General features: G+C 43.7%; 1 protein-coding gene across 1 annotated transcript in view; it reads right to left on the reverse strand.

Moving 5' to 3' along the window:
* Window positions 1-14,424, reverse strand: part of ADAMTS3 (ADAM metallopeptidase with thrombospondin type 1 motif 3) — a gene marked incomplete at its 3' end in the record, with an annotated part of 118,739 nt that overhangs the window by 91,705 nt on the left and 12,610 nt on the right. Inside the window, exon 3 of the mRNA XM_015820856.1 lies at window positions 3,613-3,769. Within this exon, the coding sequence (XP_015676342.1) occupies window positions 3,613-3,769 (157 nt within the window). The remainder of the gene's footprint in view (window positions 1-3,612; window positions 3,770-14,424) is intronic.

Here is a 14,424-nt window from a genome sequence, read left to right on the forward strand (position 1 = left end):
AAATAGAAATAGAAAGACTGTGGCAAAGGCAAGCAAGGATAGTACCAATAGTAATAGGCGCCTTGGGTGCAATCCCAAAACAACTGGAGCACCACTTGAACACCATCATCGGCATTGACAAATATGCCATTAGTCAATTGCAAAGGGCAGCCTTACTAGGAACTGCTTCCATCCTGCGACGATATCTGTAACACCACCCAACATCCACATCTGCCTATCCCAGGTCCTTGGGAAGGACTCGATAGGTAGAGAAAAATGCCAAATCCAGTTTGAACATCTGGCTGACTGTGCGATGATCCATAATAATAATATTGACAAATTCACCATTAGTCAATTGCAAAAGGCGGCCTCACTAGGAACCGCTTCCATCCCACGACGATATCTGTAACACCATCAAACATCCACATCTGCCTGTCCCAGGTCCTTGGTAAGGACTCGATAGGTAGACAAAAATGCCAAATCCAGTCTGAACATCTGGCTGACTGTGTGATGATCAATAATAATAATAATAATAATAATAATAATAATAATAACAACAACAACAACAATAACAACAATAATAATAATAATAATTGAATAGCATAACTGGGAATAGCGGTGGGGGAAGATCCCCGAAATAATATGGACTAGTAACTCTGCTTCTAAATTCGAAAACCGAACGAAGTTTCAAATCTATAGGAGTCTAGACTTGCTGATTGTGTGAAATCATCCAGTCGCTTTTATTTAACTTTTTTTTTTTGGCTTCCAGGAACAAGCTGACCCTGTGTGACCCTTGGGAGGACTTGGCTCAGCTCCCATTCCAGCCAGACAAAACTTTCTTGTTTTTTTTCCAGCCAGACCAAATCTGTTCAGATGTTTAGGATAGGTGCATATCTGTTTGCGTGTGACAGCCCAAAGGGAGAAAGACGTTTTATAGTGACCCAGAAGATGTTCACGAACACGTCAGGAAGACATTCTGGCCGGCCAACACAGCTTAATTGCCTGCCTCAGTTTCTTTGGAGCTGTTCCCTATTTATTTATGAAACGGGACTGCCCAGTAGTTTGGCTCTTGAAGAAAAGTTCCTCAAAGGATCGCTGTTCCCTTACGTGCCACACTGGGTAGAGAATTCTGCTTTAGGCCGTGTTCCTTCGTTGGATCCTCTTCCTTGCCAGGTTGAATGGGGACAAGATTCTGACTGATCTTGGCTGGGAAGAGGGATGTGTAACGGTTCTTCTCAATTTATTTATTTTTTAATATTCAAAGTTTTATTAGTTTATAAAGCTACGGGAAATCTAGACAGCATACTCAAAAGCAGAGACATCACCCTGCCAACAAAAGTNATCAAACCGGTCAGTCCTAGAGGAGATCAACCCTGACTGCTCTTTAGAAGGCCAGATCCTGAAGTTGAAACTCAAATACTTTAGCCACCTAATGAGAAGGAAGGACTCACTGGAGAAGAGCATTTCTACTGTACACTTTTCCCAAAAGGTTTCCACAATTTAGGCCACTACTGTATCTGCAACCCTTGAAAGCAGCTATGTCTTTTTCCAGGATGACCCAGCAACTTTAAAGGGTATCCTAATAGGCGTATTGGCAAACCCTTCCAAAGGTTGTTTCAGACTGCATGGGACCACATATCCTTTCGTATCCTTAAAGTCGCTGCATCTTTTTACAGCTTTGGAATTTGCCAGCTGTCTTTGCCCACAGGATGCAGGCACAGCCAATTTAGAACATGGCTGTGCAGGCTGATAACTGCAAACATTGAATATATTTGCACCTCTGTGCATTCTGGAGCCTCTTTTATGGAATCCTACTGAAGTTCTCCACAGCCCCTCCACAGCCATCAGATGGTCTATGGCAGAACAAGGGCTTACTCTTGAGCAGACATGTCAAACATAAGGCCCGGGGACCTGATGCGGCCTGCGACATGGTTTCATGTGGCCCGCGAAGCCATCCTGGAAACAGTGAGGGAATGGCCCCCGCGGCCTTGGCCCCAGCCCTGGCCGCCCGGGAGCCAATGTACAATTTTGTGGTGGCCATCTATGCTGAAACACATTCAGTCTTAGCTCCACAAGGCCGTCTGGACACAGCGAGGGACCAGCCCCTGCCGCGTTGGCCCTGCACCCTGGGCGCGCGCTGGGGAGGTGTCACCCTTTGTGAGGAATGAAGACATGCACCATCGCCTGGAAGTGGCCAGCAAATGGCCCTCGCCTACTTCACATATCCGGCTTGATGGGCTCCAGGGGAGGGGTTTCAGCAGGCTCTTCCAGTGGACCATGCCTTGGCACTTGCCCCAATCCCACCCCCTTCTGCCAGAGACCCTCAGATCTGTCCCACTCCTGCCCAGGTCCCCACAGGCACCCTTGACACAAACGATGTAGAGCTGACCATGCCCACCCAGTAGGCCACGCCCACTCCAGCCATGCCCACTCAGTAGCCTGTGCCCACCCTGGCCACATCTACCCTGCCCCCCCCGAGGACAACCGCAATGCTAATGCGACCCTCAATGAAATTGAGTGTGACACCCCTGCTCTTGAGTAAACTTTTGATTTCTGAACAGATTTTGGTGTGGCTGGAAAAAAATCAAGAAAGTTTTGTCTGGCTGAAATGGGCGCCTAACCAAGTCCTCCCAAGGGTCACCCAGGGCCAGCTTGTTCTTAGAAGTCAAAAAAAAAGTTAAATAAAAGCAACTGGATGATTTCACACAACAACCGTGTCTAGACTCTTCTATGCCTTCCTACAGATTTGAAACTTCCTTCGGTTTTTGAATTAAGAATCAGAGTTACTAGTCCATATTATTTTTGAGATCTTTCCCCCACACCATTCCCAGTTATGCTATTCAGCCCCCACACCATTCCCAGTTATGCTATTCAGCCCTGGAGACTGGTTTTTTTTAAACCCACTTTATTAAGTTTCAAAAAAAAAAAGTTAAAATACCAAGTAAACAAGCATTCCTCTATTTGCTAATCGACACGAAGACTTTGATGTCTCTGTTCCTAGTGGATCAATACGACCTTATCTTCTATGCTCTAGTCTAGACTAGTTTCAGGGACCCTGCCTCCTCTATTGATCCAGGCCAAATTGGATCTCTGATATTGATCGGAAGCATCGATTCCCAGCCAAAGAGATTCTAAAAGTACTGAGCAACTGAACTGAATCACGCCACAGTTTTTCCAACAAAGAAAAGCGACAGATACAGGTAGTCCTCAACTTACGAGCCCAAAATTTCTTTGCTAAGCAAAACAATTAAGTGAATTTTGCCCCCCTTTTACAACTTTTTTTTTTGCCACAGTTCTTAAGTTAGTATCACGGATGTTAAGTGATATCGGGCTTCCCCCATTGATTTGGCTTGTGAGAAGGCCACAAAAGGGGATCGCCCAAGACCCCAGGACAGTGCAACCGTCATAAATATGAGTCAGTCACCGAGCATCTGAATTTTGATCCCATGCCGCGGGGAAGCTGCGACAATTGTGTGTGAAAAAGGGTCTTAAGTTGCTTTTTTTTTTCCCAGGGCTGTTGTAACTAACAACGAAATGAATGGTTGTAACTCGAGAACTACCTGTGGCGTATAAACCTTGAGGAAAAGAACAAAAGAGACGGTAAATGAAATGATCCGTAGACAGAAGCTATACCTTTACTTTGGAAATCAGGGAGAATATCGGATGAATTCTGGGCAATTGCTGACCTCCTATAAACCCTGTGAAGCCGTCCTTTCTCCTCCTCCATTTGTCGGCCTTTCTCCAGGGGCTCAATGAAAAATTCCTCTTCACCAACTTTGATCATGCCAGCCTAGAGACAGAGTAAGGGGAAAAAAAATAAGGAAGAGGGCTTAAACAGATAAAGAATCCACCCTGCAGATCTGTAAACACGAACCGTTAGAACAGAATAATAACTTTATTACCCCTTTGAACGTACACTAATCGGCAGGCGTTAAAATGAAATTTTGTGGTGTACAGCTCTCCAAGCCCAAAACTGCTGTTGCTAAGTGAGACATTTGTTCAGTGTTTTAAGAAGAGAACACAACACAAAACCACTCCGACACCTTGCATGACAGTTAGTCCTCAACGTACGGATGAGAAAGGCACATCTTCCTTCCCCTGTCCTGACCACTTTCTACAGGGGGACGATCGAGAGCATCCTGTCATACGGCATCACAGTCTGGTTTGGAGGCATCCCTGCTTCAGACAGGAAGGCGGTACAGAGAGTGGTGAGGACGGCCGAAAAGATCATTGGCAGTTCCCTCCCTCCCATCCAGGACATGGCACAGAAGCGCTGCTTGAGCAGGATCCGTAAGATCATCTAGGACATGACACATCCTCTTTACAACCTGTTTTCCTTGTTACCTTCTGGGAGGAGGGGGCTTCGTGTATCCGTAGAAGAACATCCAGATTCAGCCAGAGTTTCGTTCCATACAGCATTAACCTTGTGAACTCTCAAGCTTCCTCCTTCCGTTATATATTCAAGATGGATAGTATTTAATAGTTATTTGTTACATATTTGTAGGGGTGTGGGTCTATACATATGTTGAATATAGTATGTTTAGGTTTGTGTCATGTATGTGTTTCACTTTGAGAGCGGGCAACTAAATTTCATTTTTTGATGTGTGCCGTTGTGCCCACAGTAAAAAAAAAATGACAATAAAGGTTATCTTATCTTATCTCATTTAATATCCATTCAAAGTTATGGCAGTGCTGGAAAAAATAGGGACTTAACGACGGTTTTTCACACTTACAACCATTGCAGCATCCCCCTGGTCACGTGATCAAAATTCAGACACTTGGCACCTGACTCATATTTATGATGGTTGCAGTGTCCCGGGGGGGGGGTGTCAAATGATCCCCTTTTGCGACTTTGTCAGAAGTCAAAGTCAAAGTCAACCCTGCCATGCAGTTCACTGTTTTCTATCCATTTTTGGTGGCACCCAATGACACTCCATAGCTGTGGGCTTCTCTTGCGCTTTTTCTCATGACAAATATTGTGAGTCCTTGACCTATAACCGTTTGTTTAATGTCTGTTCAAAGTTACAACGGCATTGAAAAAAGTGGCTTATGACCATTTTTTACTCTTAATGACCGCTGCCACATCCCCATGATCATGTAATCAAAATTCAGACACTTGGGAGCTGGCTCATATTTATGACAGTTGCCGTGGCCTGGGGTCACATGATCTCCTTTTGTGACCTTCCGACAAGCAAAGTCAATGGGGGAAGGCAGATTCACGTAACGTAACATAACAACGTAATGTAATGTAACGTAACATAACTTAACGTAACATAATGTAACTTGACTTGACTTGACATGATGTAACTTAACGTAACTTAACTTAACTTAACTTAACGTAACGTAACGTAACTTAACATAACTTAACGTAATATAACGTAATGTGACGTGACTTGACTTGACTTGACTTGACATGACATAACTTAACATAATGTAACGTAACATAAAGTAACTTAGCTTAGCTTAACTTAACGTGACATGATGACTTGACTTGATGTGATGTAACTTAACTTGACTTGATGTGACATGATGACTTGACGTGATGTGACATGAATTGACTCGACTCAACTCAACTCAACTCAACTTAACTTAACAACCCTGTTAGTAATTTAACAAGCGCAGTGATTCACTTAACAACTGTGGCAAGAAAGGTCAAAAAATGGAGCAAAATTCCCTTAGCCAATGTTTCACTTAGTAGCAGAAATGTTGGGCTCAATTTTAGGTCGTAAGAACTACCTATTTTAGCTACGTTCCAAAAGTGCACGGTCAGCCAGCAATAGTACGGGAACAGCCTTGTGCAATTTTGAAGAGGATTCAGTTTTCTTGGCAGCTGCACGAAAGGAAGACAGAAAAGAATGTCCAAAGAGAAGCGAAGAGAATCAAGTTTGCAATAACCTTCCATTAAAAGCTTCCCTGGCAAATTTGAAAAGCAGATTAATTCTACAAAATGTGTTCTGGCATTAATCCTGTACGGGGAATTGCATTTCCTTTCTCCAAAAAAAAAAGCAGTGCAATCGTTTGGCATATGTCTGGGCCAGGAGCCGGTTGGAACCGAATTAAAGCTATTCCTGGTGCTTTAATCAATACGGGATGTAAACACACACACACACACACAGAGAGAGAGAGAGAGAGAGAGAGAGAGAGAGAGAGAGAGACACGCTGCAATTTAGCACTGTTAGCACAGATCGGTCTCCCCAGCTTACCTCAAATTTATTCTAGCTGCACAAAAAAGACACAATCCCCCTTGAATCAAGTTCAGCTCCTGGGCACTATGTAAAAGTCCACTGACAGATCATCCTTGACTTACAATCATTCGTTTAGTGAACGTTTGAAGTTATAACAGCACTGAAAAAAAGTGACTTATGACCGGTTCTCACACGTAGTCACGTGATCAAAATTCAGAAACTGGGCAACTGGCCCATATTTATGACACTTGCAGTGTCCTGAGACAACTCACTTCACAACTTAGGAACAGGAATTTTATTCTCAGTTTACGTTTCTCAGAAGCAATAAGCAATTTATGGTGTGGATGTTTTTACTGTTGTAATGTTTTTTAATTGTTTTATAATGGTAGAATTGCGAGCGGCCCAGAGTCGCTTGGTCGAGTTGGGCAGCTATAGAAACTGAATAAATAAATAAATATGGAAGTAATTTCTGGTGGGTTTATTGGTGATTTCTCATCCCAATTGACACCTCTGGGAGTTTCAGATTGTGAAATCTCTTTTCCATCCTGAGCCGGTTGATTCTTTTCAAGACCAGCCAAAGTCAGACTGGAGTTGCCAGCAATGACTATTCATCGAACATCTAACTGTCCTTCAGAAGCCTCAGTTCATCACTTTCCTGAAATTTTCAAATGTTATACATAAACTGAGCATATCTTTGATCGATTAAGTTTGCAGACAAGAGCAACAAAGATGGTACTGAGTCTGGAGGCTAAATCACTGAATACTTTATTTGGGGATTCGTAAGGGTGATTAGACACACAAAGAATTTGTCTCTGGTGTGGAAGCCCTCATTGTACGTGCAAAACAACAGAATAAGGATAATCGTAATCATAATACCAATCAGAAAGGGTGAATAAAGAAGATAATAAGAAGGATAAATAATAATACTTGCAGGCATACCACACGGGCAAATACACAACAGACATTAGACATCACTGTGAGAATTAGGTGTTCATCAGAGTGATGACACGAGGGGGGAAAAACTGCCCTTGTGTATAGTTGTCTTGGTGTACAATGCCATATAAGGAAGGAGTTGAAACAGTTTATGTCCAGGGTGAGGGGTCTGGAAATAACTCCCCAGCCCTCCTTTGACCCACACAATATATAGGTCTTCTATGGAACACAAGCTGGGTGTAATTTTTATCATATGTTGAACGGTTGAGGGACTAGCTAGGCCTAGACCAAGGGTCTTCAAACGTGGCCCTTTGATGACTTGTGGACTTCAACTCCCAGAATTCCTCAGCCAACGTACCTGGCTGAGGAATTCTGGGAGTTGAAGTCCACAAGTCATTAAAGGGCCAAGTTTGAAGACCCCTGGTCTAGACTCTAGAGTCTGGTTTATTGAAGAGAAGGATTAGAGGGGACATGATAACTATCTTCCAGTACTTGATGGGCTGTCACAAAGAAAAGGGAAGTATTCTCTAGGGCACCAGAAGGTAAGACAAGAGTTAATGGGTGGAAGTTTGTCAAAGAGAGATACAACTTAGGTGATTTTTTTTCTGATGGTGAGAGCAATTAATCAATAGAATAATAGCTTGTCTCCTGGGGTTGTCTCCAGTGATGGAGATTTTCAAGAATAGACTGGACAACCATTTGACTGGGATGGAATTTCAACCTTCTGATTCTATCCTATCCTATTCTATTCTATTCTATTCTATTCTATTCTATTCTATTTATTCTCTCTTCTCTTCCTTATTCTCTCTTCTCTTCTCTTCTCTTCTCTTCTCTTCTCTTCTCTTCTCTTCTCTTCTCTTCTCTTCTCTTCCTTATTCTCTATTCTCTGTTCTGTTCTCTGTTCTCTGTTTTCTCTTCTCTTCTCTTCTCTTCTCTTCTCTTCTCTTCTCTTCTATTCTATTCTATTCTATTCTATTCTTATTCTCTTCTCTATATATGAATGCTTAAAATACAGTAAAGATACGACAGGAGATAAGTAGGTTCTACTATATTAGATTAGCTTAGAGTGTCCTCATGTTTTTGACCACTTCGACACAGAGGGGCCTTCACAAAATCCAAACTCATTTCAGTGGCTAAAGTGTTTTATCTAGAACCCAGATTTTAATTACTATTTAACTGTGATTCCCCTTGCTTTTTCACTTTCTCTCAACCTGTCCTCACTGGATTGCTTTGAGGATACTATCCTTTCATTTATTAGCTATTCTGAGAATGTGCCCACTGAAATGTGGAAAGAAAAAAGTTAGCTAGGAACATTTCAAGCTAAAGAAAGATTAGAGATAAAATAAAAATGATGAATTGCTAGGGTTTTGCCTTTACAAATCAAGAAATGTGAAATTTGGCAACAAGGAGAGGTAAATATCATACACACTGTAGCTCTGACATCTTTATTATGTGGATTTATCAGATGCTACAACAGTTCCTCAGCTTAAGGAAGTGCCTTCGGGTTAAAACTCCAATGGAACAATGGTTCCTTAGTTAATTTATTGCTCATCTCCACTGCCTTGTCCTCCCCTGCATTGTAGGCATTCCAAAGATATTTCACTGAAATAAAAATATTTTCCCCTATAATTAGGTAGGCTTTAGCATACAATCAAACCCCAAAGCAAGCTTAAGAAAGACACTATATATATATAAATACATTGCACGACAACTATGATGCAAGCAATATCTGCAAGCAATATATGATGTGGCATAATATGATATAAGTCAGACATGTCAAACACAAGGCCCATGAAGTGGTTTCATGTGGCCCACGAAGCCATCCTGGAAACAGTGAGGGAACAGCCCCCGCTGCCTTGGCCCTGGTGGTAGCCATCTTGGCACTTGCCCCGGTGGACCACACCTTGGCACTTGCCCCGGTCCCACCCCCTTCTGCCAGAGACCCTCAGATCTGTCCCACTCCTGCCCAGGCCACCACAGGCACCCTTGACGCAAACCATGTAGAGCTGGCCATGCCCACCCAGTAGGCCACACCCACTCCAGCCACACCCACCCAGTAGGCCACACCCACCCTGGCCGCACCCACCCGGCCCCCCGAGGGCAACCGCAGTGCTGATGCTGCCCTCAGTGAAATTGAGTTTGACACCCCTGATATAAGTGAAAGGCATCTCGGAGTCCTAGTGGACAATCACTTAGCTATGAGCCAGCCGTGTGCTGCAGCTGCCAAAAAAGCCAACACAGTGCTGGGCTGCATTAACAGAGGGACAGAATTAAGATCACATGAAGTGTTAATACCACTTTACAAGGCCTTAGTAAGGCCACACTTGGAATACGGCATCCAGTTTTGGTCACCATGATGTAAAAAAGATGTTGAGACTCTAGAAAGAGTAAAGAGAACAGCAACAAAGATGATCAGGGGACTGGAGGCTAAAACATATAAGGAACGGCTGCTGGAATTGGGTATGTCTAGTTTAATGAAGAGAAGGACGAGGGGTGATATGATATCTCAGGGACTGCCTCAAAAAAAAGAGAGTCAAGCTATTCTCCAAAGCGCCTGAAGGCAGGACAAGAAGCAACGGATGGAAACTAACCAAGGAGAGAAGCAACCTAGAACTAAGGAGAAACTTCCTGACAGTGAGAACAATTAACCAGTGGAACAACAACAACTCAGAACCAGAAGTTGTGAATGCTCCAACACTGGAAGTTTTTAGGAAGAGACTGGACAGCCATTTGTCTGAAATGGTATAGGGTTTCCCGCCTGAGCAGGAGGTTAGACTAGTTGACCTCCAAGATCCCTTCCAACTCTGTTATTCTATTCTATTCTACTCTACTCTACTCTACTCTACTCTACTCTACTCTACTCTACTCTACTCTACTCTACTCTACTCTACTCTATTCTATTCCTTGTAATTCTATTCTATTCTATTCTATTCTATTCTATTCTATTCTATTCTATTCCTTGTAATTCTATTCTATTCTATTCTATTCTATTCTATTCTATTCTATCCTCCCTAGTTTCTTGAGCTGTAAAAACAATAGTGGAAAAATATAGTTTCACACTTGCAAGATTCTGTTCATGTAATCTTACAATAACAGAATCACAGAGTTGGATGGCACCTTGGAGGTCTTCTAGTTCAACCCCCTTCCCAAGCAGGAGGTCCTACCTACAACATTCTGGATAAACAGCTGTCCTTAAAAACCTTCAGCGATAGAGCATTCCAGAACTTCTGGAGGCAAGCCATTCCACTGATTAACTGTTTTCAGTCTCAGGAAATTTCTCAGAAATTTCTAGGTTGGATCTCCCTTTGATAAGTTTCCATCCATTACTTCCTCTTTTGCCTTCAAGTGCTTTGGAGAATATGTTGTGCCCCTCTTCTTTGCGATAGCCCCTCAAATATTGGAAGACTGCTATCATGTCACCCCTAGTTCCTTCTTTTCATTAGACTAGGCCAGGGGTAGGCAACCTTGGCTCTTTTATGACTCGTGGACTTCAACTCCCAGAATTCCTGTGCCAGCCATGCTGAGGGGAAAGAGAGAGTTTCCAAGCTGAGCCATGTTGGCTCAGGAATTCTGGGAGTTGAAATCCACGAGTCATAAAAGAGCCAAGGTTGCCTACCTCTGGCCTAGGCCTAGGCTGCTTTATGACTCGTGGACTTCAACTCCCAGAATTCCTTAGCTGTAACCAAATGGGGGTTTGCCACTGTTTAATCTGGAGCCACTCTGCCTTCTACAAAAATATTGATTATGTCAGCTGGTTTTCAGGACTGCATTTCTTTGGTAGGAAAGTAATTAAAAGTAAAATTAATTAAAAGTAATTAAAAAGCTGTCCCTGCCAATGCAGGTAGACCTCAGTGTATGACCACAATAATGAGCCCAAAATTTCCATCGCTAAATGAGAAAATTGTTAAGTGAGCTTCGTGGCCTTTCTTGGTATAGCAATAGTGCAATAGCACTTAGACTTATATATCACTCCACAGTGCTTTACAGCCCTCTCTTAAGTATAGAATAGAATAACAAAGTTGGAAGGGACCTTGGAGGTCTTCTAGTCCAACCCCCTGCTCAGGCAGGAAACCCTATACCAGGGGTAGGCAACCTTGGCTCTTTTATGACTCGTGGACTTCAACTCCCAGAATTCCTGAGCCAGCATGGCTCAGCTTGGAAACTTCTCCCTTTCCCCTCAGCATGGCTGGCTCAGGAATTCTGGGAGTTGAAGTCCACGAGTCATAAAAGAGCCGAGGTTGCCTACCCCTGGACTAGACCTACCCATCCCTTCGTATGTTTTAGCCTCCAGTCCCCGAAGCATCTTTGCAATGCATAAAGCAGAATCAGTTCACAAATCAATAAAGTAATTAAACTGATTACAATAAAGTAGGATCAGTTCATCTGGCCGTGCTTTTTCTTCTAGGACTTGGAAGAAGAGATGGTTTTGGTGCAGCAGGGGGAAAAAAAATCCCATTCAGAGGTCACAGCCTGCATTGATTATTTCGCTGAAATAAGAATCCACCCTGATGGATTTCACAGTAAAAAGGCAGCTGGGAAGGGAGCCAGTTCTCTTCCACTCTGGAGAGGGGAATAAGTGATTGCTTCTCAAGCAAGAGAGAGGGCTTATATTACTGCTTTTAACCAGGGCTGGTAACACAGCACTTGAAGTCTGCTGTACATTCTGACCTTAAGAAAACTACCTTCAAAGCAATAAAACCAAATGTTGGAACATCAACTCTGGAAAGAGTGCAAAGAAGAGCAACAAAAACGATTAGGGGACTGGAGGCTAACAAGTGGGTGTGGGTGTACAGTCAACAAGTAGGCTGGCTTGGTCGCACAACAGCGAGAAACTGGTGAAGCGGGCACAGCAGCACCTGCATTTTCTGCGTCGCATGAGAAAAGCACATCCTCCTTCCCCTGTCCTGACCACTTTCTACAGAGGGACAATTGAGAGCATCCTGTCATTCAGCATCACAGTCTGATTTGGAAGCATCTCTGCTTCAGACAGGAAGGTGGTGCAGAGAGTGGTGAGGATGGCCGAAAAGATCATTGGCCGCTCCCTCCCTCCCATCCAGGACGTGGCACCGAAGCGTTGCTCGAGCAGGGTCCGTAAGATCATCTGGGACACTACACATCCTCTTCACGACCTGTTTTCCTTGTTACCTACTGGGAGGAGGGGGCTCCGTGGTATCCACAGCAGAACATCCAGATTCAGCCATAGTTTCATTCCATACAGCATTAACCTTGTGAACTCTCAAGCTTCCTCCTTCCGTTATATATTCAAGATGGACACTGTTTAATATTTATTTGTTACGTATATGTAGGGGTGTGGGTCTAGACATATGTTGTACATAGTACATTTAGATGTGTGTCATGTATGTGTTAACTTTGAGAACGGGCAACTAAATTTCATTTTTGATGTGTGCCATTGTGCCCACAGTAAAAAAAATGACAATAAAGGTTATCTTATCTTATCTTAAAATGTACGGAGAATAGTTGAGATCACTTAGGGCAGTGATGGTGAACCTTTTAGAAACCGAGTGCCCAAACTGCAACCCAAAACCCACTTATGCATCGTCGGGTGCTGAGTAGGTGTGGCCCATTGGGTGGGCATGGCCAATTGGGGTGGGTGTGGCCCATTGGGTGGGTGTGGTTGCGGTGGTAACAGCAGACTGGGTGGGACTAAAAAGTTCAATCAATCAATTCCAACTTTGCAAGATCTTTTTTTTTTCCCGGGAGAAGTTGAAATTGACTGATTGATTGAACTTTTTTTTTTTGTACACGGCGGCAGAGGCCTAAAGCGAAAAGGTTTTATAAAACCCAGCTGAAGGCCTAAGACTGGGGCGACGGCACGCGTGCCCACAGAGAGGGCTCTGAGTGCCACCTCTGGCATCCGTGCCATAGGTTCGCCACCATTGACTTAGGGGTTTATTTGTGTCTTCAGGGTCACCTGAATCAGGGTGCAATTGGTTGTGGAATTGCTGAAAGGGCTGTGTTGTAGACAGGAGATGGATAGTATCTTATCCCTCCTCCTCTGTTGAGAGAGGACTGTTCAATTGTAACGAAGATGGCCTCTTTGACCCTTCTTTCAAACCAGTGGTCCTCTCTATCCAGAAAGTGGTGTGAGTCATCTTCCAAGGAGCATTGCTTCTGTGTTTCTCACTGAACATGCTCAAGGTAGCTCTGGAACTAATGCAAACCCAGGAAATCAGCAACTTCATTTCATTTTACCGAAGCGTGGAGAAAGGCTACTTTGCCCAAAGCATAATTCAAGTGAAGCATCTGTTGGAAATTTGCAATTCTTAAACACAGAGCATCTTTTGACTCACACCCGACTTCAAGGGTATGGAACTACATCTGGTGTCAGGATTTGGGTGGCCCATCCCTGCTTAACCTATAGAAAGACCGAGGTTTAATCCATGACATCTCGAACTGGAAAATGTCACATTTGGGAAGCCATAGCAAATCCGTGTTAATCCATCCCGTTGATTTATCACAGTTTAAATTATGGTCCTGTTATGGATGAGGGATGATGTCTCAAACTCCATGCCCTGGTGGTGCTTAAGTGAGGTGGAATCACTAGCGGGATCTGGGATGACAAAGAAGAAAACAGAGCCACCGAAACATTTCGGGGGGTGGGGAGAGGAAGGATGAGAAAGAGGCTGTGTCTTGATTATGGTAGGTATAAGTCAATCTTATACCTTAGACCAGTGGTTCTTAACCTTTTTGAACGAATCGCCCCCTTGAGCCAATGAGGGAGTTGTCATCGCCCCCCTCCCCCCAACATAGCCTCTCAATCACAACATAGGAAATAATTCTTCAATTTATGCAAACCCTTTTTTTGTTTTCTTTAAAATTGTCATCAGGACATATCGATGCAAATAATTTATTTCCAGTCTTTTCCCCATATCTCCCATATTCTGGCCAATGGCGCGCCACTGTATGGGTAGAGGCTGCTGCGCAATGCGTATGAAGATAAACGATGCGCATTCACATATGTACGGCGTTCTCTACTGAAGCTAGCTGGAGGAACATTTGAAAACACGATTCAATCCACTAATCGCGAGCGATCTGATGTTTTTGTACGACAGATATACAGCAATTCACTGTACGAAAAAGTTTCAAAAGTGACCCCAAAACGTCTCGCTCCATCGCCCCCATATCGCCCCCTTTTCGTTCCTTCGCCCCCGCGTCGCCCCTTTTTGTTCCATCACCCCCCTGAAAAACAAAATCGCCCCCTGGGGAGCAATATCGCCCAGGTTAAGAACCACCGCCTTAGACGAGCGAAGATGAACAGGTACCACAGTTCTCGACTTACCACAGCTGAGCCAAAATTTCCATTGCT

The sequence above is a fragment of the Protobothrops mucrosquamatus genome, unplaced genomic scaffold, assembly GCF_001527695.2.
Source record: "Protobothrops mucrosquamatus isolate PMUCROS unplaced genomic scaffold, P.Mucros_1.0 scaffold1191, whole genome shotgun sequence".
NCBI classification, from domain to species: domain Eukaryota; kingdom Metazoa; phylum Chordata; class Lepidosauria; order Squamata; family Viperidae; genus Protobothrops; species Protobothrops mucrosquamatus.